At 44.1% G+C, this 21,344-nt stretch overlaps 1 protein-coding gene across 3 annotated transcripts in view; it reads right to left on the bottom strand.

Annotated features, from left to right (window-relative positions):
* Positions 1–9,349, bottom strand: part of Aatf (Apoptosis antagonizing transcription factor) — a 119,219-nt gene extending 109,870 nt beyond the window's left edge. For 2 of the 3 annotated variants that reach the window (XM_037419773.2, XM_037419781.2), the window contains exons 1-2: positions 9,114–9,348; positions 1,533–1,694 (exon numbers count right to left, since the gene is read on the bottom strand). In XM_037419773.2, coding sequence (XP_037275670.2) covers positions 1,533–1,694; positions 9,114–9,231 — 280 coding nt within the window. In that variant the 5' untranslated portion in view covers positions 9,232–9,348. Of the gene's footprint in view, positions 1–1,532; positions 1,695–9,113 lie in introns of all 3 variants that reach the window. The other variant, XM_037419789.2, reaches the window with a different exon arrangement.
* Positions 9,350–21,344: the final 11,995 nt, after the last annotated feature.

The following is a 21,344-nucleotide window of genomic DNA, read 5'->3' as shown; positions in this document are numbered from 1 at the left end:
AGCGTTAGTTGAACCATGTAAGCGCTGCAAACATTGGGAGTTAGAGGCGACGCGATGAACGGGCGGGAGGTAGAAGAACGGTATTGCGTTGCGACGAGAAATTATGGTATAGTTTGTGCAGAAGGCAGAGCCGAGTGACCTTGCGGCGAATTTCTAGAGGAGGGAGGTTGAGGGATAGTTTGATACTGGTAATACTTAAGCGAGAACTGTATTGTGAGGTGATGAATCTGGCAGCGTGATTTTGAATTGCTTCTAATGCGTCGATTAGGTAATTTTGGTGAGGGTTCCAAATAGCAGAAGCATATTCAAGTTTAGTACACGTGAAGGTTTCGTAAGCTAATTTTCAGATTTGCGGTGGGCAGGACGTAAGCGATCTTTTAATGTAGCCAAGTGCTATGACACATATGCAAAAAAAGCCACTGCAAGTTAAGCCCTCCGTCTAGGAATTTCGAACCTGCCATTGTTAATTTCTGACAACCGGTTCAACAACCGACTCCGCGATGCCTGTACATTCTCACCTCTCTACCGCTTCCTTGAGTTCTTTTTATTTCTTCTTCACTCATACAATGCATCACAGCACTCCCCTACTCTTCCCCGCTCTCTCACACCCGCTTATCCAATGTTGCCCCCTCTCCTTTGTTAGGACGAAGGAGAGGGTACGAAGCGTAGACACGCTATAGCTTAAGAAATCAGTTCTGTTATAGCCTTGAGAAAGACAAGTCCGCTTGTCGAATTGTCGGCTCGATAGAAGAAAGCTTTACATACTTTGAAAAACACTCAATTTGATTGTCCCACTACTCGACTTACAGTCCCATAGAACACAGTGGTCTTCTAGACCAAGTATTCCAAGCATTCTCTAGAATTCCAAGTATTCTCTAGAACAAGTATTCTAAGGATCATTTACAGACTGATTTAAGCTTTTTGCATAAACTGCATAATTTATTACAACACTTCACAACTGCAAGTCAATGCATAGTGCTGCACCTCAGCCAACGCGTTTTTGATTGCCCATTTACAGTACAAAGTCCTCTGGTAGCCTGATGTAATACAGGCTGCTGATCTGAGTGACTGTAGAATGCACAGGAGTAAGATCGGTTGGTAGGGTAGCTGCACCTGTTGGAGCAGATATCAACCAATATGCAATCTTCATCTCTGTAACCAGACGGCATGCATGCTGTCGGACGCACTGGGTGATGGCCTTCGAGATTATCTGCAATCTCGGAGGTCAAGACTGGGTGAAGCTCAAATTGCCGAGTGCGCTCATGAGAGCTCTGCAACTTGCAGAGATGCCAATGTGTCTCACGCCAGTGTCTCGTGAGTCGAAGAGGTACGGCAGGGGGGAATGAGAAGGAGGCCACGATATAATTGTCTGTAGCGGCCTTGGTGCACAGCATGTTGCTGAGATTGTGGTGCGAATCCTTGGATAATGCCTATATGCTGATAAAACTTTAGAAAACCATTCCGGGGTCCCTTTAAAATTGCATTGGTAATCACATATTCGTTCAACACGGGTCAATGGTTCCAGAGCTTACCATCACTGTCAAAACCATCTTCATCCAGATCTTTCTTGGTCACCTTTTTTCCCGCATAGCGATCTCCCAGTATGACTGGAGGCTGCATTCGGGGCCTCGACTTTGGAGCCGCAACATCCTCATAGTCAATAGTGGACTTGTTCACCAACCTTGCCTTTGTATCTGCCAACAAAAGTGCAGGTTCAGGAAGAAAATGTAATAAGTTGAGACAACGTATATGCAAATAAGCATCATTTTTTATGTTGATAAAATTCAACTGCAGTCAAAGGAATACTAAAAAATTTCTTTGCCACTGAGATTTGAAGCCTACTTGAAAGCTAGGGTGACTAATGCAACCTCGTTTTGAGGCAGAAACTAGCAGAAAATAATAATTTTGATGAATTTTTTACAAACTGCTAGGTCTAGCAGCCATACTGAGAATTGGAAGAGGCAAAGTTTAACATGCCAGAACTTGTGAGCCAAATCGCTACCCATTATCTGCTTTACTCCTATGATTGTTCCTAGAAGCAACGTCAACTGCACTGACAGCGAACAGAGCTCTGGGGTGGGACCACTTGTTCCACACTCAGTCCCACTCTCGGCATTTTCATGGAAGGAGGAGAGCGGGACGTAAGGGAGATGTGCAGAAAGGGAAATACACTCAAACCTCATTATACCGAAGTTGCATGTTGTACGAAAATAAGTTTGTTATATGTAAATGTTTGTTATAAAGGTATATTCCCAATACCATATTGCGAGGTTAGTCTTTGTTTAGTGCATTATATCTTATAATTCACTATACATGGGTTTGATATTGTTACGCTGAAGCAGCAACGTGTGAAGGAAGGAAGAGGAGAACGAAGTGGTCTGTTTGGAAGCAGCTTGGCGTCGGCGCGACTACCCTTTGCCATTCGTTCTTCAATAAACACGCCCCATCGTAACAGTTTTGGTGAGAGGTGCTGGGTACCATAACGGCTCCCCCGACGAATGGCGACTCATCGACCGCTGAGGTGCAATACGCGGAGCTTCGTCGAAGCCGACGACTTGCTGGTCTGCCACCTGCAATGGCATCTCACCACAACAATGACAACAAGCCACCTGCTTCCCGCATTCCGTGGCAGCCCTACATCCAGCCTCAATCCTTTGCTGGACAAGCTGGAGAAGATGACTCGTGGCTCAGCTGCTACCAACGGGCGAGTCGGTTTAATGGCTGGGATGCTAACGGCCAGCTCAATAATGTGGGACTCTTTCTCAAAGGAACCGCATCTGTATGATTTGAAAACCATGAAGAAAGCCTGACGACATGGCGGAAGTTTGCCGATGAAATCAAGTTGTGCTTCGGGGATCCGGCAGCGAAGAAGAAGTGTGCCAAGCAAACTCTTATGCAATGAGCGCAAGTCTCCGGGGAAACCTGCACGACGTATATCAAGGAGGTGCTCAAGCTGTGCAGGCCGCTGGACCCCAGGATGACAGAAGAGGACAAGGTTGGTCGTCTTCTAAAAGGGATCGCGAAGGGCGTTTACCAGTTTCTCATCACAAAAAAAAGTTTGGAGCGTGTAAGTGACGTTATCAAGCACTGCCGTACGTTCAAAGTGGTGAAAGCAGGGCGAATTGCACCAAAGTTCAGCTGCCTGCACAACGTCACTAATGTCGCCAGCGTCGACGTGCATCCAACCCCATCAGATCTCGCGTCTATGATTCACCAAGTAGTGCGCAAAGAGCTCAACCTACGCGAGGCAGTTTCTCGGCTGGCACCTAAAGTCCGAGAACCCCTTCCTCCCTGCGACTTAAGCGCTACGACTATCAACGCCGCCTCCCTTGATGCCTACAACTATGAGGGCCAAGCCAAACTATGCGTTCGTACTACACGTTGGATGACGAATACGCGTGCAGACCACCTACCGGTTATCAGGCACGGAACGGCCGAGCCATTCATCCTTCTGCTGACATCAGCGCACCTCGCGAATGTACCATATGCTTTCACTGTCTGCAGTCATCCGCAGTCATGTCGCCCAATCTGCCCCGATCGCCATCGCACCGTCCTATTGGCGACCACACATTTTCTACGGGCGCAGCAATCAGCACATTGACGAGACACCCTAGCCCTCAGACTCTGACAGCAGGCCAAACCATCGGGGAAATCACTGCAGTGACTCACCGGTGTCGTGCGGAGCTTGACGCCACCACCTGCACGCTACTGAAGATCCCCATCTCCTCAACGACGTCCCACTTCACCGCCGCAGGGAAACTAGGCGGCGCGACCAATGGAGGTGAGGTAGCCAGTCATCTTCAGCTATACGTCACTATACGCTTCAGCTATATGTCGGGTAGTCCACCAGTGACTACGCGTCATAACAAGATTTGTGTTTCTGTGGACAATGTTACAACAGCTTTAGTGTACACAGGAGCAAGTGTCTCCATTATCAGCATGGAATTCAAAACCCAATTAGGCCATAAGGTGATGTTCAAGTGGAATAATGCGAGCACATTTCGTGCTGTGACTGGAGAATTGCTACGACTTCTTGGTGTGTGTACCGTGGACGTCTATTTCTCTAATAAAGTCTATCAAGCCGAATTCACAGTGCTCACTAAATCAACACATAATGTGGTTCTGGGTCTAGATTTCCTGCAACAGTGCGATGCAACTCTTGATTACGGTATCGGCAAGCTTTTTGTCTCTCCTTTTGTTGCCAACCAACCTGCTACTTGATCGCACACCCTCGACGTCCGTGAGGATTCCGTCGTACTGCCCCGTTCGTTATCCAATGTTCAGGTTACTGTTGCTAGAGCTGACAACAATGTATTCGACGAAACTCCAAGAAATGTCACTTTGGTCGGCGAGGAGAACTTGTACTTGGTCATCCTGTAGACAAACATGGTGTGCGCCCAGACCCTCAGAAGGTTGCTGCAGTTACCTGTTTCAAACAACCGCAATTACAACACGAACTAAGGAGTTTTCTGGGTCTCTTTTCATACTTCCGCCGATTTGTGTCCAAGTTTGCTGATACTGCCTACCCATTGACTTCACTGCTTTGCAAAGATAAGGATTTCATCTGGACAGCAGAGTGTAATGCCTCGTTTCGTGAACTTAAATTTCTTCCTACGTCTGGACCCACACTGCACCATTTCGACCTGTCTGCCACGACAGAAGTGCACACCGATGCAAGTGGCATTGGTCTCGGCGCCGTGCTCATACAGCGCTTCGATGACACCGAGCAAGAAGCGTGGAAACTTGGACAAGTTGGTAGGACATAATTGAATGTTTTTTTGCGCTTCCATAGTTACGAAGTAGCCACTTCTACGTTGTGCTGTTCCTGCATTCAGTTATGACACCGGGCATGTCATCGCCTACGCCAGTCGTTTGTTGAGCCAGGCTGAGAAGAATTACACTGTTACTGAACAACAGTGCCTCGCTGTGGTTTTTGCTGTGCAGAAGTTCCGCCCATATCTCTACGGGCAGCACTTCACGATCCTGACTGACCCCCATTCACTATGTTGGTTGGTTGGTCTCCGTGACCATTCTGGTTGCCTCGCGTGATGGGTGCTACGTTTGCAGGAATTTAACTTTACAATATGCTACAAGAGTGGCCGCTATCATGCAGACGCCGACTGTCTTTCGAGGCTTCCCCTACCAACCACTCTATGTGACTCCGACAATTTCGACGATTTTCTAGCTTCCATCGACGATACTGCTTTTCCTGAACTCGCTACCTTCCGGGAAGAACAGCGTGATGACCCCAACTTGGATGATCTTTTTGACTCAGCTGCTCAACTGATACGTAGCCACGACTTTATTGTCCAAGATGGCTTGCTTTACAAAAAAAAAATTACGTGGCTGGTGGTGCCTGCCTTCTTTTAGTAATCCCCAAGAATTTGAGAACGCACGTACTCTATGCTATGCACGACGACGCATCAGCGGGGCACCTGGGGTTCCCCAAAATGTACCACCGCCTGCTGGCTCGATTCTACTGGCCTACCATGCAACGCAATACAGAAAAGTATGTGGCCAGTTGTGATAAATGCCAGCAATTCAGGCGACCAAATACTACCCCGGTTGGTCACCTCCAATCCTTGATGTCACCCTCGTCTCTTTTCGAAATGGTTGGAGTGGATCTTCTCGGTCCATTTCTGCGCTTATTGAACAACAATCGTTGGATTATTGTCTGCGTTGACCACATGACATGTTATGTGGAAACCAAAGCGCTACCAACAGCCACGGCCATCGATGTATCAAGGTTCCTCCTCTCTTCAGTAATACTGCACCATGGACCGCCTCGGATTATTCTGAGTGATCGTCGTCGACAATTCGTAGCCGATGTTTTAGAAGAACTCTTGCGTCTCTGTGCTTGCCAGTTTCGCCCCTCGACCCCATATCACCCACAGACAAATGGTCTCGTCGAGCGCACCAGCAGAACATTTATCAACATGCTTTCGATGTACATTTACTCCAGGCACAAGAACTGGGAGGACATCTTGCCATTTATCACCTACGCTTATAACACGGCAAAGCACGAAACCTCTGGCTACAGTCCATTTTATCTTTATGTCAGACCACCCTGCCGCTTTCCTGACGCCATTCAGCCTTTTCATGCGCATGAGGACTCTTCCATTGCCCAGACTCTCTGCTGCGCGGAGGAAGCACGTCGCCTAGTTCAGCTCCGTACTTTGGCAACCCAAGACCGCTCCAAGTTCACCTAGATATTCACGGCACAAGAACGTGTCGTACGAAAAAGGAGAAAAAGTATGGCTATAGACACCCTTTTGCAAGCGTGGTCTGTACCAGAAGTTCCTGGCTCGTTACACCGGCCTTTTGGTCATTGTCGATTGCCTAAGTGATGTGACATATTTAATCACTCGCCTTGTATCTCGCGGCTACCGTTCTAGGCAGACTCAGCTTGTTCACGTCGCCCGCCTAAAGCGCTTTCATCCTTGTGACTGATACTCGCCCAGGGGGCTTCGTCTGGAAAAGGGGGAGTGTTACGCTGAAGCGGCAACATGTGAAGGGAGGAAGAGGAGAAAGATGTGGTTTGTTTGGAAGCAGGTCTATGTCGGCGCGGCTACCCTTCGCCATTCGTTCTTCAATAAACATGCCCCATCGTAACAATATATTGAGGTACGAGTGTCAGCAGGGACAAGCACCGGTTGCACATCTCCACCTTTCCCCCCGTCAGCACGCTTGACGTTACAGCTGTTCCAAAACGTATTTCGATGCTTTCATGACTTGTTGCAATTTTTATACAGTATCGCTTTACTTATGTGCTGCAAACCTAATTTTCTAGGTACGTCATCACAGGATGTTCTCACCCTCACCTCTACATGAGCCAATAACGAAAATAAGAACTTAGCTGACTACAACAACTGCACATCAAACTCACACCCCGATGCCCATGTGTAGCTATAGAACTGATGGTGATAATCTGTCACACAGGAGAGAAACACGCTAGGTAACTCTAGCAGTGTTGAAGGGGCTGGCAATAAGTAAAAAAAAAAAAATTGAGGTAGTGTCCCTAGTGTCCCTAGTGTGAGGTAGTGTCCCTTTTTTGTGCACTGATCATAACGCGTTTGTTCGAACTAGCCCAATTTGCTACATTACTTTGTTAAACACAACTTCATATTTTCATTTCTTTACTCTGAATTCAGTGAAGATGCACTTGATGGTGATCATGTGACCTACCGCGACAAACGATCAGCCAACGAAGAGTTGAGCCCAGATGTACAGCTTAACGACCCCTTACTCCATTTCCATGAAATCGCCTCTCACTATCGTAACTGTCCAAGCCAATAACCTTTGCCTCACACAAAGCTCAAACGTGCGCAAGAGGTACCATTTCACATGCTATGAACGAAATCGTACCCGACAAAGCCAACTCCGCCATTACAACTCTGGACATAAATCCAGAATGCCTTGACTGCAGAGAAACTTATTGTTCACTCTCGCTTATTCTCTGGCAACGTCTTGCACTACCTCAGGGACCTCATCAGTTCAGTCTGACTGGCAAGAGGCATTCAGGAGCACCGAGCTCTACCACCTACTAAAGGCCTTCACAGAGGGCCCAAGAACTGGCAGAATGCCACGTCGCCTACAGTAGCAGCTGCTAGGGTGTCCTTCACGGGCCCACTGGCTACTCGAACTTCTCAGGACCTCTTAAGAAAGTTCTTGACTGACTTGAGACATGCACATGCGACTTCGTCTGCACTGACCAGAACAAAATTTCTTGTGAAGACTTTGAAGGGCTTTGAAACAGATGATGGTGATTTTATTTTGTATGGTGTAAAGTTTCAAAATGATAAGCCGGAAAAAAGGGCTGTTACAGTTTTCCCATAATTTGTTCAAACCCGGGGAAGAAGTAGATTGTCATTTGAGGAGAACCTCGTAAAGTTGGTGTTTACAAGAAATTCATCCGAGTAAGGTAGAATGGAGGTGCCACATGGCTTTAGTCGAAAAATAACGAGATAGTTTTTGTTTAAGTAGTTCTGTGAGCGGCAAAATATCTAGGTTTTGGTAGAGCGGTCTAGAGGGAGTAAAAACATTACTGAAAATCATTAATCGTACAGCTTGGTTTTGCAGGTGTTGAAGAGAATCTAGGTGATGAAAGTAGGTATTAGCCCAAGATGATGCGCAGATAGACAGATGACTGTGAATGTAAGTGTAATATAGCGAATGAATAATGTGCCTTTCGAAATAATTATGTTGTTTTATGATTACGTATATGCCAAAAGAAAATATATGCATAAGTGAATGAACATGATTACATTTTAGGTGTTCATCTAATGTCACACATGCACAAATAGCCAAATAGGAAAGAGAAGTAATAAATACTCATAATGGGAGAAGGTGGTAAAGAGCAAAAGAAAAAATCGCAGCACATTGATGCAGTGAATGACAATGAGTCGATTATTCACGTAACCGTGAATCCCCCCGTACATTGACCCACTCAAAGATGCAGATGAGTGACAGCATATGTGTACAGAACACTGTCTTATTGGTTGTCATAACGGTACATTCTGCGAGGGCCTTTTGTGGGGAGAGCACTTTCACCATCGTTTTTCTCCACGGCAAAAAGAAAATGTGTGGTCTGTAATGCGCTTGTTCTTCATCGCCTCAGCATCATCATGATGTATAGTGGGTAACTTGCATGTGCTGTGCTGTGATGGCAGAAAGAGAATGTGTGGTTTGGTATGCGATTGTTCTTCATCACCAGCATCATCGTCCTTAACATGATGTATAGTAGGTACCTTGCATGTGCTGTCTTGCGATTCCAGAAAGGGATGGTGTGGTCTGGAGTACGCTTTTTCATCGTCACTAGCCTCACCATTCTCATCATGACATAAAGAGGATACATTGCATGTGTTGTGCTGTGATGGCAGAAAGAGAATGTGGAGTCTGAAAGGCGCTTGTTCTTCATCGTCATCATGAAGCATAGTGGGTACCTTGCAATTGTTGTGATGGCCAAGTTCACGTGCTGCTCAAATGAATGCCGCTGCTACCAACGCGATTATTGTCCAAAAGCAACTACGGATGGCAACAAACCAATGTACACCTTGCCCGTTTGTTTTCAGCCTTGCCTTTCATGTGGAGACGACGCTGTCAGTGCATCTTACCTTCATGAATGTCATCTTCCGGATCCACGAGTGTTGGCGCTGTGTTAAGCAGCTCGTTGACGCTCGCTAAAAGCGACATACTACTGTCCATTCGGCAAGCTGGGAGAACGCGATTCATACGCTGCAAGCAGCGGCAAGCGCTATGCCAAGGCGTGTAAAGAGAACACCTACGCGTGGATGCCGCAACAGCCAAAACTACCACAACTACTGGGCGCCGCCATAATAAAAGAGTCCAACGCCTCCTAGATTTCCTTTGCCTGCCGCATGAGCGCGAAACACCCGTCATCTATAGAGGCGCTGCCTACGTAGGAATAAGGGTCTTTGTACTTGGCCTTTGAGATTTCAATTTTAGCGTTTGCTATACTAAATTCAGAGGCTATGCCTTTCTTTCTTTCTTTCTTTCTTTCTTTCTTTCTTTCTTTCTTTCTTTCTTTCTTTCTTTCTTTCTTTCTTTCTTTCTTTCTTTCTTTCTTTCTTTTAACCTCAGGCCTCAGGGCTTTACAGCATTGTAGAGGGGAGGGGCAAAAAGCAAAACATACACGTAATAAGTCAGCCAACGCACAAAAACTACAAAAGATTCAATAATAATAATAAAACAAGCAAAAGCGAAACGGGCAAACGCGAAACGGGCAAAAAGCAAAACATACACGTAATAAGCCAGGCAACGCAAAAAAGATGGAAAAGATTCAATAATAAGAAAACGAGAAAAAAAAAGAGAATGCGGTGTGAAATACAAGTTACGAATACGATGAGGAATTATCGCGTGCGCAACGTGAAATTCAATTTACATGGAAGATGCCAAGGCCTGACGGTACGCGTCAGGTTCAGTAATACTGGCGGTTGATGCTGAGAGAAGGTTCCAGTCGCGACATGTGTTAGGAAGGAAAGATTGGGAAAAGGTGACGGTGTTACTTCGAGAAATATGCACTTTGTGGGGGTGATCTATGCGGGATGATATGAAAGATGCAGGCTGTAATAAGCGCGATTTTAGAACGTGATTGTAATAGTATATTTTTTGGAACGCGCAAAGGCGAGCAATTTTTCTACGCATGACAAGCGCAGGGAGATTAAGCCTGACATTCGTGGCAGTTACACTAGATGTTCGATTATAGCTGCAAAGAATGAAACGTGACGACCGGTTTCGGATTGCCTCTAATTTGTTAACGAGTGTTATGTGGGCGGTATCCCATACACATGCGGCGTACTCCAGTAGAGGACGGAAAAGTTGCTTGCTGAATGACGGTGTCACTTACGTAGGGTTAATTAAAATTAAGTCTACGGTTTTTTATAACACTTTACATTATTTTTGCTGTATATAAGCTCCAAAAACGAAAAAACCTATTTGAAGACACCCCTACTTGAGTAGCGCCACAACCATAGTTCCAACGACCGCCGCTTCCCAAGTGACCGCACAGAACACCTACCAGTTTGACCGCCGATAATACGGCGGGCAAAAGAAATCTAGGAGGCGCTGGTATGGGTCACTTGCCAAGAAAGGTTAGATTTTAGATTCAGTAAAAAAAAAATCAGCAGTCATGATTTTTAATGACAACAAAGATAGTGAGCTTAGAATACAGGAGGTCACGCTAGAGATAACAGATAAATACAAATATCTGGGCGTATGGATAAGCAATGGGACTGAATACCTAAGGGAACACGAAATATACGTGACGACTAAAGGTAACAGGAATGCAGCAGTGATGAAAAATAGGGCACTGTGGAATTAGAATAGGCATGATGTTCTGAGAGGAATATGGAAAGGGGTCATGGTTCCTGGGCTGACGTTCAGCAATGCGGTCTTGTGCTTGAGATCAGAAGTTCAAGCAAGATTAGAAATTAAGCAACTTGGAATAGGTAGGCTTGCTTTAGGAGCTCACGGGAATACACCGAATCAGGGAGTACAAGTTGATATGGGATGGACATCATTTGAGGGCAGGGAAGCTAGCAGCAAGATAAAATTTGAGAAGCGATTGAGAGAAATGGAGGAGGAGCGTTTGGCTAGGAAGGTTTTCAGCTACTTGTACATGAAGAATGTCGATACAAAATGGAGGAAGCGAACCAGGAAATTGACTGCTAAATACTTAGAAAACAGCAGGTGGCCAAACCAAAAAGAACTATCAGCTAAGAAGAAAGTGAAGGAAACGGAGACTGGCACGTGGAGAATTGGCATGATTAAGAAGTCCGCACTAGAGATCTATCGTACTTTTAAGCAGGAAATTGCCAAGGAAAGGATCTATGATAATACTCGGGGTAGTTCTCTACTGTTTGAGGCCAGGACGGGAGTATTGCGAACCAAGGCATATCGGGCCAAATACGAAGGGGAAGACACAGTATGCAGTGCGTGTGGAGAGGAAGAAGAAACTGCCGAACGCTTGATAATGTTCTGTAAAGGGCTTCACCCTATAGTTCAGGATGATGGCGCAGAGTTTTTCAAAGCACTGGGGTTTAGGGACAGGGAGGGCAAGATAGACATTAAGCGGGTAGCCTTAACTAGAAGGAGGTCATCTGATTGGTGGCTAAAGTCAAGGCACGAGTGAAAATTAAACCCTTCACTGCAAAGTACGAATCCTCAACCTCAATATTTAAAGAAAAAAAATAAATATAATGGTTAGTTCACTAAGTATTACGGCTAGGTGAAGTTAGCCGCCACCCGATCTAAAGTGTACCGCCACATCAATTCATTTATCCATTCATTCATTCTGAAATGAAGGAGAGAAAGGATGTGGCAGCTGTTTTCCTTCTCATGCGGCAGGCATCTAAACAGATGAGGCGTTGGTACAGGGGCTTGTATAGGGGAAGTATGAAGACCGCGCCGCCTGCGCTGACGCTCTCCACCGATGCCTCGAACGGCGCTGTCTAGGTGGCGCTGGCTGTAGCTTAACCTTGGCTAAAGACAAGGCACGAGTGAAAATTAAACCCTTCACTGCAAAGTACGAATCCTCAACCTCACTATTTAAAGAAAAAAAGATAAATGTAATAGTTAGTTCACTAACTCCGCCGCTCGGTCTAAAGGGTACATCCACAGAACACCTAGCGTACAGCCACATCCATCCATCCACGTCGCTCGCTCGGCGGCTCACTGCAGCGGAGCTGCCATGTCAAGGCTGATTTGTGGCTGATATGGTTTTGTTTGTACCATAAATTTTATGTGCCTCTACTATATTGCAGGGCGTAAGTGTACCATATATAAATGAACTTCGCGGCAGATATCATCAAACATTATCACCGTATGATGTGACCATACCCATAGCATCATAAGTGCACCTTTACATCAATCGCAAACATCGCCGCTAGCTAAGCTTGCCACTGCTAGCGATCGTTCCTTGGTGCTAAGATATGTAACCGATCAACATTTTTGGGGGATTGCCATTTCGCAAGGTTATAAGCAATCTCAAGAAGCACAAAATGCTGCTGTGACATTGATATCAATTTCTTTAATGTTGTTATACTTAACATTTTGCATGAGATAGTTTTTAAGGACTTAATTATTCTTGCGTATTCACAGTGGAAATATTTTTTGATTAACAACTGCACAGAAAATGGGACAGCGTTTTACTTTTCTTACAAATTTTATTTGAAGTTGGGGGCATCATAGTAGGGAACAAAGCTAGCACACTACAGTGTGATGCACATCACATCGTTCTTCGAAGCTTGAGGTGCTTTGATCTTTCTCTTGCAGAACTTCTCTGTTTGTTTAGAGATTTCGTGAAGAAGTGAAGCCATGTGAGTACATAAAACTTGATTATGTTGCTCGTCAGATCTTGCTTGTGTGAGTCACACCCTACGGATGGTACGGTCCGCTTTGAATGAAGAAGTTCAACTATAGTGTCCCTTTGGAGCTTATTATAACTGAACCACAATGTAAATGTGTCCTCCACTGCCTCCACAAATGAAAATAGCTCAGGTGACGGGTACAAGAGCCCTCCTACATCACAGAATGCTGTGAATGACGCAAGGTCCTTATCTGCGTTCTCGAGGGATGTGAGCAGCTGCTCAAAACAGTACCGGCATTTCGTTGCCATAACTTTCCTCCGCGCCACATAACCAGCCAAATAGTACACCAGTCTTGCGTCACTGACTCGCACAGGATACACATGGGTAGAAAGGACAGTCGATACCTGTAGTACACTTGAAGCTTCGTCCAGGTTTCCAGTGTGCAGTAAATTCTCGATATGGTTGGCCACTTCATCAGTTCCAACTAATGACGTAAGTGTGCCACCTGCACAGTTGCCCGTGTCTGGTGCTTTTATCGAATTGTAAAAGCTAAGGGAATTCACGGCAGTAAGGAACTGGGTCGATGTGGGATGAACGTTGCATCCGGATAACTGACGAATCATCTTTTCTTCCAGCGCACTCATTCTGAGAACGTCCATTGTAGCACCGACCTCGTGCTTGGGAAACGTGTAAGAATCGGTGACGACAACTTTAATAAAGTGCTTTTTTGGGCTGTTTAGTACATAATCTACGAATCGAAAAAACAGCGTGTTACACAGGGCAGTGACGGAGACGGACAAAGCGCGGAACTTACAACCAAGGTTTGTTTCATAAATGGGGGTATGTATAGCAGGCGGAACTTGAAAAGGAGGTAGAGGAGAACAGTGACACGGAAGAGTAACTTTTGTTATGTTTGTATGTGTCTGAAAAAAAAATGTGGCTATGCCGTCATTCACTTGTTTAATACGCAAAGATCACTGATGAGGAGCGTTATCGAAAGTGCACTGACCCACATAGCACTTTCTTGTTAATGCTGACCGCCTCATAAATCTCCCGTGCTCGTTCATCTCTGTAGCGTCGAAGTATCTTGCATTGATCAAACAATGCATGACATCCGCAAATGGAGCTGTGCGCAGCTAAGTGGCTTCCAACAGAACCCCGCGTTAGATTGTGGTGTTCCCCGAAGCGGTCATTTATACAGCGGCCAGATTGCCCGATTTAACAGCGGCCGCATTAGAGGGGAATTTCATAAACAGCACAGAAACAACATTCAACAAACTTGATTGTTTGTTTTTTATCACACACGCGAGGCCCTCCGTCCTCTATGTTTATCTTATGGCACATACTAGAGAACTTATTTTTCGCGAAAAAACAAAAACAAAACAACTCTGATGCCAGCTTTTTCTGCCACCTTTTTTTTTAAACAATGTGACACCTTATGCAAATAGGTAATGACCACTGTTTTTGAAAGTGAGCTCTTTTCTTGAACACTAGTCGGTTCGGTTAGCTGTTTCAAGTCTTTTAAAGTATATACCTTCGGCTATGGAACACAGTACGTTATCCGGGTAGCCTGCCTTAAGCAGTCTGGGCACCTGCGACTCAAAGCTAGCACACAATATGTGATGGTAAGAACGCGCCAAGGCCGCCCCTAGACAAGATTTTGCAATCGCTCGCTTGACAAGCTTCGAATGCACAGAAATGTAGGGTAGCAATTTTTTCTTGGAGCGGGGGGCATATTGCCAGTACACGTGTTCGAATAGAAAGATTTCAAGGCCAAGATACCGGAGTTTGCTAGCAATGGGAAATTCATGGTTAGTTGCAATGAGCTCATGCAAGCGCGAAACACATCAACAATATGATCAGCATGTTGCTGATCTTCAGAGTGGTTAGACCTGTACAATATCAAAATTCATCAACAAATCTAAACACTTTTGCAACACTCGTCTGTTGTAGGGCATTCAATAAGGAATCTGTCATGTTTGGCTGAAAGAATGTCACTTAGGATCAGGGCGAGACACGAACTTATGCAGACACCTTCTTTTTGAATAAAAAAATTGTCACCATGCTTTATAAATGTAGACCGTAAATGAAAGGTCAACATTTTAAAAATGTTTCTGACGCTAATTCTACATGAGTGCTGAAACCTCCATGGAGTTCTCATAGCGGTCTATGCAGTCGCTCACCTCAGCGCATACCTGGTTCAATGGTAAGGAATAGTATGGTGGCATAGTGAATAGTATGGCGGCATCGCAGTGAACATGTCAAATAATCCTTTCGTCTTCTTGATCCAGGCACTCGGCCTCCTGCTTTCTTTCGACCGCTTCGCAGCCGGAATTTGGACGCCCCAGCGGACCGTGTCGTCGCTGCCTGCTCTGACATGTGCCGAGTGTTTCAATGCACCGATCGACGAACTGGGCAGCGGCGCCTTTGACGGACCGATGTACCGACTGGACTACGCCCCCTTCTGAGGCGTATAAGCTACCGCAACGCTATCGACATCGTACACCTCGAACAGGGGTCCGTTCCTGGCAACGTCATTAGGCATGGTGGCATCGCAGTGATTGATTGATTGATATGTGGGGTTTAACGTCCCAAAACCACTCTATGATTATGAGAGACGCCGTAGTGGAGGGCTCCGGAAATTTAGACCACCTGGGGTTCTTTAACGTGCACCCAAATCTGAGCACACGGGCCTACAACATTTCCGCCTCCATCGGAAATGCAGCCGCCGCAGCCGGGATTCGAACCCGCGCCCTGCGGGTCAGCAGCCGAGTACCTTAGCCACTAGACCACCGCGGCGGGGCACGCGGCATCGCAGTGAACATGTCAAATAGTCCTTTCGTCTTCTTGATCCAGGTGAGAAAACATTTTTGCAAATGTTACAAAAGTAACGAAATATGTCTTGTGGTGCTGCCATGCCCAGGCCAAGTGTAAGCAACTTTGTGCCAATGTATAGTATCATTGAAGTACTTATTGATGCTTTCAGGGGATGTAGAAAGTAATCCGGGCCCTGGGAATCAGGAAGTGTTGACAGAAATCCGCAAGTTGGCTGCTGGCATAAGTGCTTTAAAAAAAAAAATGACAACAAGGCCGTAAATGAATCTTTGGAAGCCATTCATGTACAATTGGATACTTTGGCAAACCCTGAGGGCAGAATAGCTGGTATTGGGGATAAAATAGCGACGTTTGAGAATAGCATTACCAGTCTTCAACTCAAGGTTGATGACCTTGAAAATAGAAGCAGACGATGTAACCTAATCATTTACGGCATTCCGAAAGCAGAAAACAAGAAAGCTAATGACCTAGAACTCCATATCTCTGAAAAAACCTATTAAAGCTACTCTAGGTGTCACGATCTCGGGAATTGAAAGAATGCACCGACTAGGCACTAAAACAGAAAAAAAAACACGACCTGTAATCATCAAGTTGGAACGCTTCAACGATAAGGTGAAAATAATGAAAAATGGCTACAAGCTTAAGAATTCCAGTGTGTCTGTGGGCGAAGATTTTTCACTCCGTGTGCGTAACATACGGAAAAAACTTTGGGACAGCACCAAGAGGAACCGAGAAAAGAGTGAAAAAGTCACACTTGTGTACGACAAGATAAATATAAACGGTCAACTGTATGTCTGGGACGAACATAAAGAAGCGTGGGCCGTCGTAGGAAAGAAATCTGCTGTCGGGAAGGCAAAAAAGTGAGTGAAAATGAAACGCCCCTCAGCCTAGTGATAGCAAACCTAAACGCCAGAAGTGTTGTTAACAAAAGCACCGAACTTGAAGTATTCATACTAGAACATCATCCCGATATTGTGACAATAACAGAAACATGGCTTTCTCCTAAGATTTCAAGTAACAATATATTCCCTCCTGGTTATACTGTCGTACGTAAAGATAGGCGCTCACGAGGGGGTGGTGTAGCAATTTCGATAAAAGAAAATATCTACGTCACACCTATGCTTGAAGTTGTTGGTGCTGAAGTACTGTGGTGTAAATTAACTACAGATAAATTCTTCCTACATTTAGGCACAATGTACCGGCCACCAAATGCTTCGCGTGATGTATTACATGTACTAGCAAATCATATGGAAGCTCATTTCACGCAGTCTACGAAGATAATCCTTGCGGGGGATTTCAACTTCGCTGGTATAACATGGGATTCCCTTGATGATACTGCCGACAGTGATAATCAAGATGAGCTGCTTGATCTTTGTTTTAACTTTAGCCTTAGACAGCTTATTCTAAAACCAACACGTGTTACAACAAAAAGCAGTAATGTACTTGACTTGATATTTGTGAGCGATAGCATAGCAGAAAACAGGATTTTATGGGAAGTTGTCAGTGGCATATCGGACCACAAAGTGACTAAATGCTTCTTGTTGTTGGGCGCACCGGTGCCTAAGCATATAGGAAGTACACGAATTTTCGACTGGGTGAACGCCGATGACGTGAGCCTTCTTGACTACCTAGATGAATCCTATTCAACCTTTAGCTCGTTCTCACAGGATGATACAGCTTCAGTAAATGAATTATGGACAACCTTTGAAAGAATCGTTTAGCACTGCTTATCAAAATATGTTCCCACAAAGATCAAACCAGGCCGCAAGACAAACCCTTGGATAACAAGAAAAAATATACAACTAAAACGAAAGCTTGCCAGATTAAGGAAAATGAGAAATAAACTATTGTTAGCAGGCTGCACGGCTAAAATAAATAAGCATTCTCGTGCACTAAAATCTGCTGTAAAAATGGCAAAGGATGAATATATGAATGTAACCTTAAGTAAATTTATCAAAGAATCCCCTTCTAAGTTTTGGCGATACATTAAATCGAAGCCACATCAGATTAGTAACCCCACCCCGGCTGAAGCTACTGAAAGGCTACACAGTTTAATGATTACTTTGTTTCAGTATATACACGTGACAACGGTAAGAACCCCGACCTCAGTTATCTTCCATGTAACACTGCCAAACTAGACGACTTGATCCTAACTGAATCGGGCATTTTTTGCTTATTACTCGAAATAGACCCTAAAAAGTCCTGTGGCCCCGACAACATACCAAATGCATTTATATGACGCTACGCAGAATGGATGTTAAATTTCTTACTGATCATATATAACAAAACATTAAAAACTTGTGTAATTTCGGAGAAATCGAAAATAGTCAAGGTTGTTCCTATCCACAAATCCGGTGACCTTACGAACACATCAAACTACCGACCAATCTCGCATACTTGTACGGCCGGAACAATTTCTCGAACATCTAATCCTGAAACACATTGTATCATTCGTAGAAAAAAACAACTTAATTGTCACGAATCAGCATGGCTTTCGGAAAGGACTGTCTACAACTACTCAACTGGTTGAAACAATCCACGACCTAGCACTTACAATGGACAAAGGTGGCCAAACGGATATATATATATATATATATATATATATATATATATATATATATATATATATATATATATATATATATATATATATATATATATATATATATATATATATATATATATATATATATATATATATATATATATATATATATAGATCTATCCAAAGCATTTGACTGCGTTTCCCAACCTAAGTTGCTTCAGAAACTTACGCATTACCTCGGAGATAACAACATCACCAAGTGGCTAAAAAATTATCTTACAGGAAGACGCCAGTATGTTCATTACAAAGACCACTCTTCGGATTACGGCTATGTGCTGTCTGGTGTTCCAAAAGGTGCCGTTCTAGCTCCTGTGCCTTTTCTGCTTTTTATTAACTATTTGCACATCAATTATAACACTACAGTGAGAATGTTTGCAGATGACTGCATAATCTATAAGCAAATCACTTGCCACGAAGATCTAAACAGAGCCCTTGAACATATGACACAGTTGTGTCAGACTTGGCAGATGATGCCTGACGCAGATAAAACAGTTTGTATGACAGTGACAAATAAAAGAACGCCCATGAACTTCCACTATTACTTAGAGGCACAGATGTTAAGGAAAGTAGAATAATATAAATATTTAGGCGTCATAATTTCGTCAGATCTCAAATGGGACAAGCAAGTAACATACGTTGTTAACAAAGCACTGACAGTTTTGTACTCATTGAAACGTTCGCTTAGATGCGCATCCGTAGATACTAAATGACATGCATACTTGTCACTGGTTCGATCAACACTGGAATATGAGATAATATGTTGGTTTCCCTTCCGTGAACATTACATAGCAAAGTTGGAGGGTGTACAAAGAAAGTCACTTAGGTTTATCTTTAAGAAGTATCGTCGTCACGACTCTTCGACTGAACTAATAAAGCAAGCCGCATTACCCACTACACAAGATCATGTCAGACTGCTTCGCCTTAAGTTTCTTTTCCTTCTTCTTAATGGCAGCATGAAGATCAATGCGAACAACTATTTACTACACTTGGATACAACTAGTTCCCGAACTAAACATACCAAGCACTTAGCTGAATACAGGTTTCACAACGACATCTTCAGGTATTCTTTTTTCCCGCAAACGATTCGAGATTGGAATAGCCTAACAAACAATGCTATCAAATTTACATCACTCGAAGCTTTTATCACCAAGATATCAGGCGATGATAATTAGTTATCATCTCCAAGCAAGATTTTTGCGTTACACAACAATAATATGTTTCACTTCTCAGTATCTAGTTCACTGCAGGGAAATTACGCTACTCATGAATTATGCTGTGCTTGTCGGTCCTTACACTCAGTGTGTTGCATGTCATATTGTCATTTTTGTAGCGATTGTATAATTTGTTGCCTAGTGCATATGTACTGTCTAGTCGAACCTAACTTATATTAGTGCCTACTTAAACTGCGTTCTTTTGAATATGTATCTCCATTTTAATATGCTGTTTATTACTGCTATCATTTAGTAGCCCTTGTATAGTTAATGCAGAGAACATATGCATTGTCTGATTCAACCTTACCTACGTACACGCCTACTGGAAGATGCCCCCTTTCCGGCAACAGCCTCAGATGTGAGGCTAGCATTAGCTTCAAATAAATAAATAAATAAATAAATAAATAAATAAATAAATAAATAAATAAATAAATAAATAAATAAATAAATAAATAAAAGTCCTTAACATCCACAAAAAAGAAGCTCACTTCTGAAGGGCACCTTTGTTGAAGAAAGTCGGACACGATTTGGGACTTCCTGATGAGGCAAGGGTCTAAAGAACAGATAGGGAACGTTGCAAGTACCTTCCCACCAGCCGCTGCCAAGTGCCCTGTTCCGAGACAATGACGTGAGAGGGGACTTCCAGCTTGTGCGTCTTTACCCGAAAAGAACACTGAAAGGTTTACACCTTTCGCTGCTCTCACTGACGGTGCCAGTTTTTGAAGGCCAGCCTCTTGTCAAGCGAGCGATTGCAAAATCTTGTCTAGGGGCGGCCTTGGCGCGTTCTTACCATCACATATTGTGTGCTAGCTTTGAGTCACAGGTGCCCAGACTGCTTAAGGCAGGCTACCCGGATAACGTACTGTGTTCCATAGCCGAAGGTATATACTTTAAAAGACTTGAAACAGCTAACCGAACCGACTAGTGTTCAAGAAAAGAGCTCACTTTCAAAAACAGTGGTCATTACCTATTTGCATAAGGTGTCACATTGTTTAAAAAAAAGGTGGCAGAAAAAGCCGGCATCAGAGTTGTTTTTTTTTTCGCGAAAAATAAGTTCTCTAGTATGTGCCATAAGATAAACATAGAGGACGGAGGGCCTCGCGTGTGTGATAAAAAACAAACAATCAAGTTTATTGAATGTTGTTTCTGTGCTGTTTATGAAATTCCCCTCTAATGCGGCCGCTGTTAAATCGGGCAATCTGGCCGCTGTATAAATGACCTCCTCGGGGAACACCGCAATCTAACGCGGGTTTCTGTTGGCAGCCACTTAGCTGCGCACAGCTCCGTTTGTGAATAGCATGCATTGTTCGATCAATGCAAGATACTTCGACGCTACAGAGATCAACGAGCACGTGAGATCTATGTAATGTTCAACATTAACAGCTATGCGAGTCAGTGCACTTTCGATAACGCTCCTCATCAGTGATCTTTGCGTATTAAACAAGTGAATGACGGCATAGCCACATTTTTTTTTTCAGACACATACAAACATAACAAAAGTTACTCTTCCGTGTCACTGTTCTCCTCTACCTCCTTTTCAAGTTCCGCCTGCTATACATACCCCCATTTATGAAACAAACCTTGGTTGTAAGTTCCGCGCTTTGTCCGTCTCCGTCACTGTGCTGTGTTACGCGCTGTTTTTTCGCTTTGTTGACAACTTCGAGAAAGGTCTCTTCTTCAATGTAACGTGCAACATTACGTCACAGAAGCCGCACTCGCCAGCGTTCACGTAAGCCTCCAGACTTCTCTTTATCATGAGAACTGTAGTACTTCGTTGTAACCTGAGAAAACGTGTGTTACTGTGTTAAAGCAATTAAATTTTGAAGAAAATTTAGTAACGACAAAGCAACTGCTTACATTTTTTGT

The sequence above is a fragment of the Rhipicephalus microplus genome, chromosome 3 (assembly GCF_043290135.1).
Source record: "Rhipicephalus microplus isolate Deutch F79 chromosome 3, USDA_Rmic, whole genome shotgun sequence".
In the NCBI taxonomy this organism is placed as follows: domain Eukaryota; kingdom Metazoa; phylum Arthropoda; class Arachnida; order Ixodida; family Ixodidae; genus Rhipicephalus; species Rhipicephalus microplus.
This window is presented reverse-complemented; position numbering and strand designations above follow the sequence as displayed.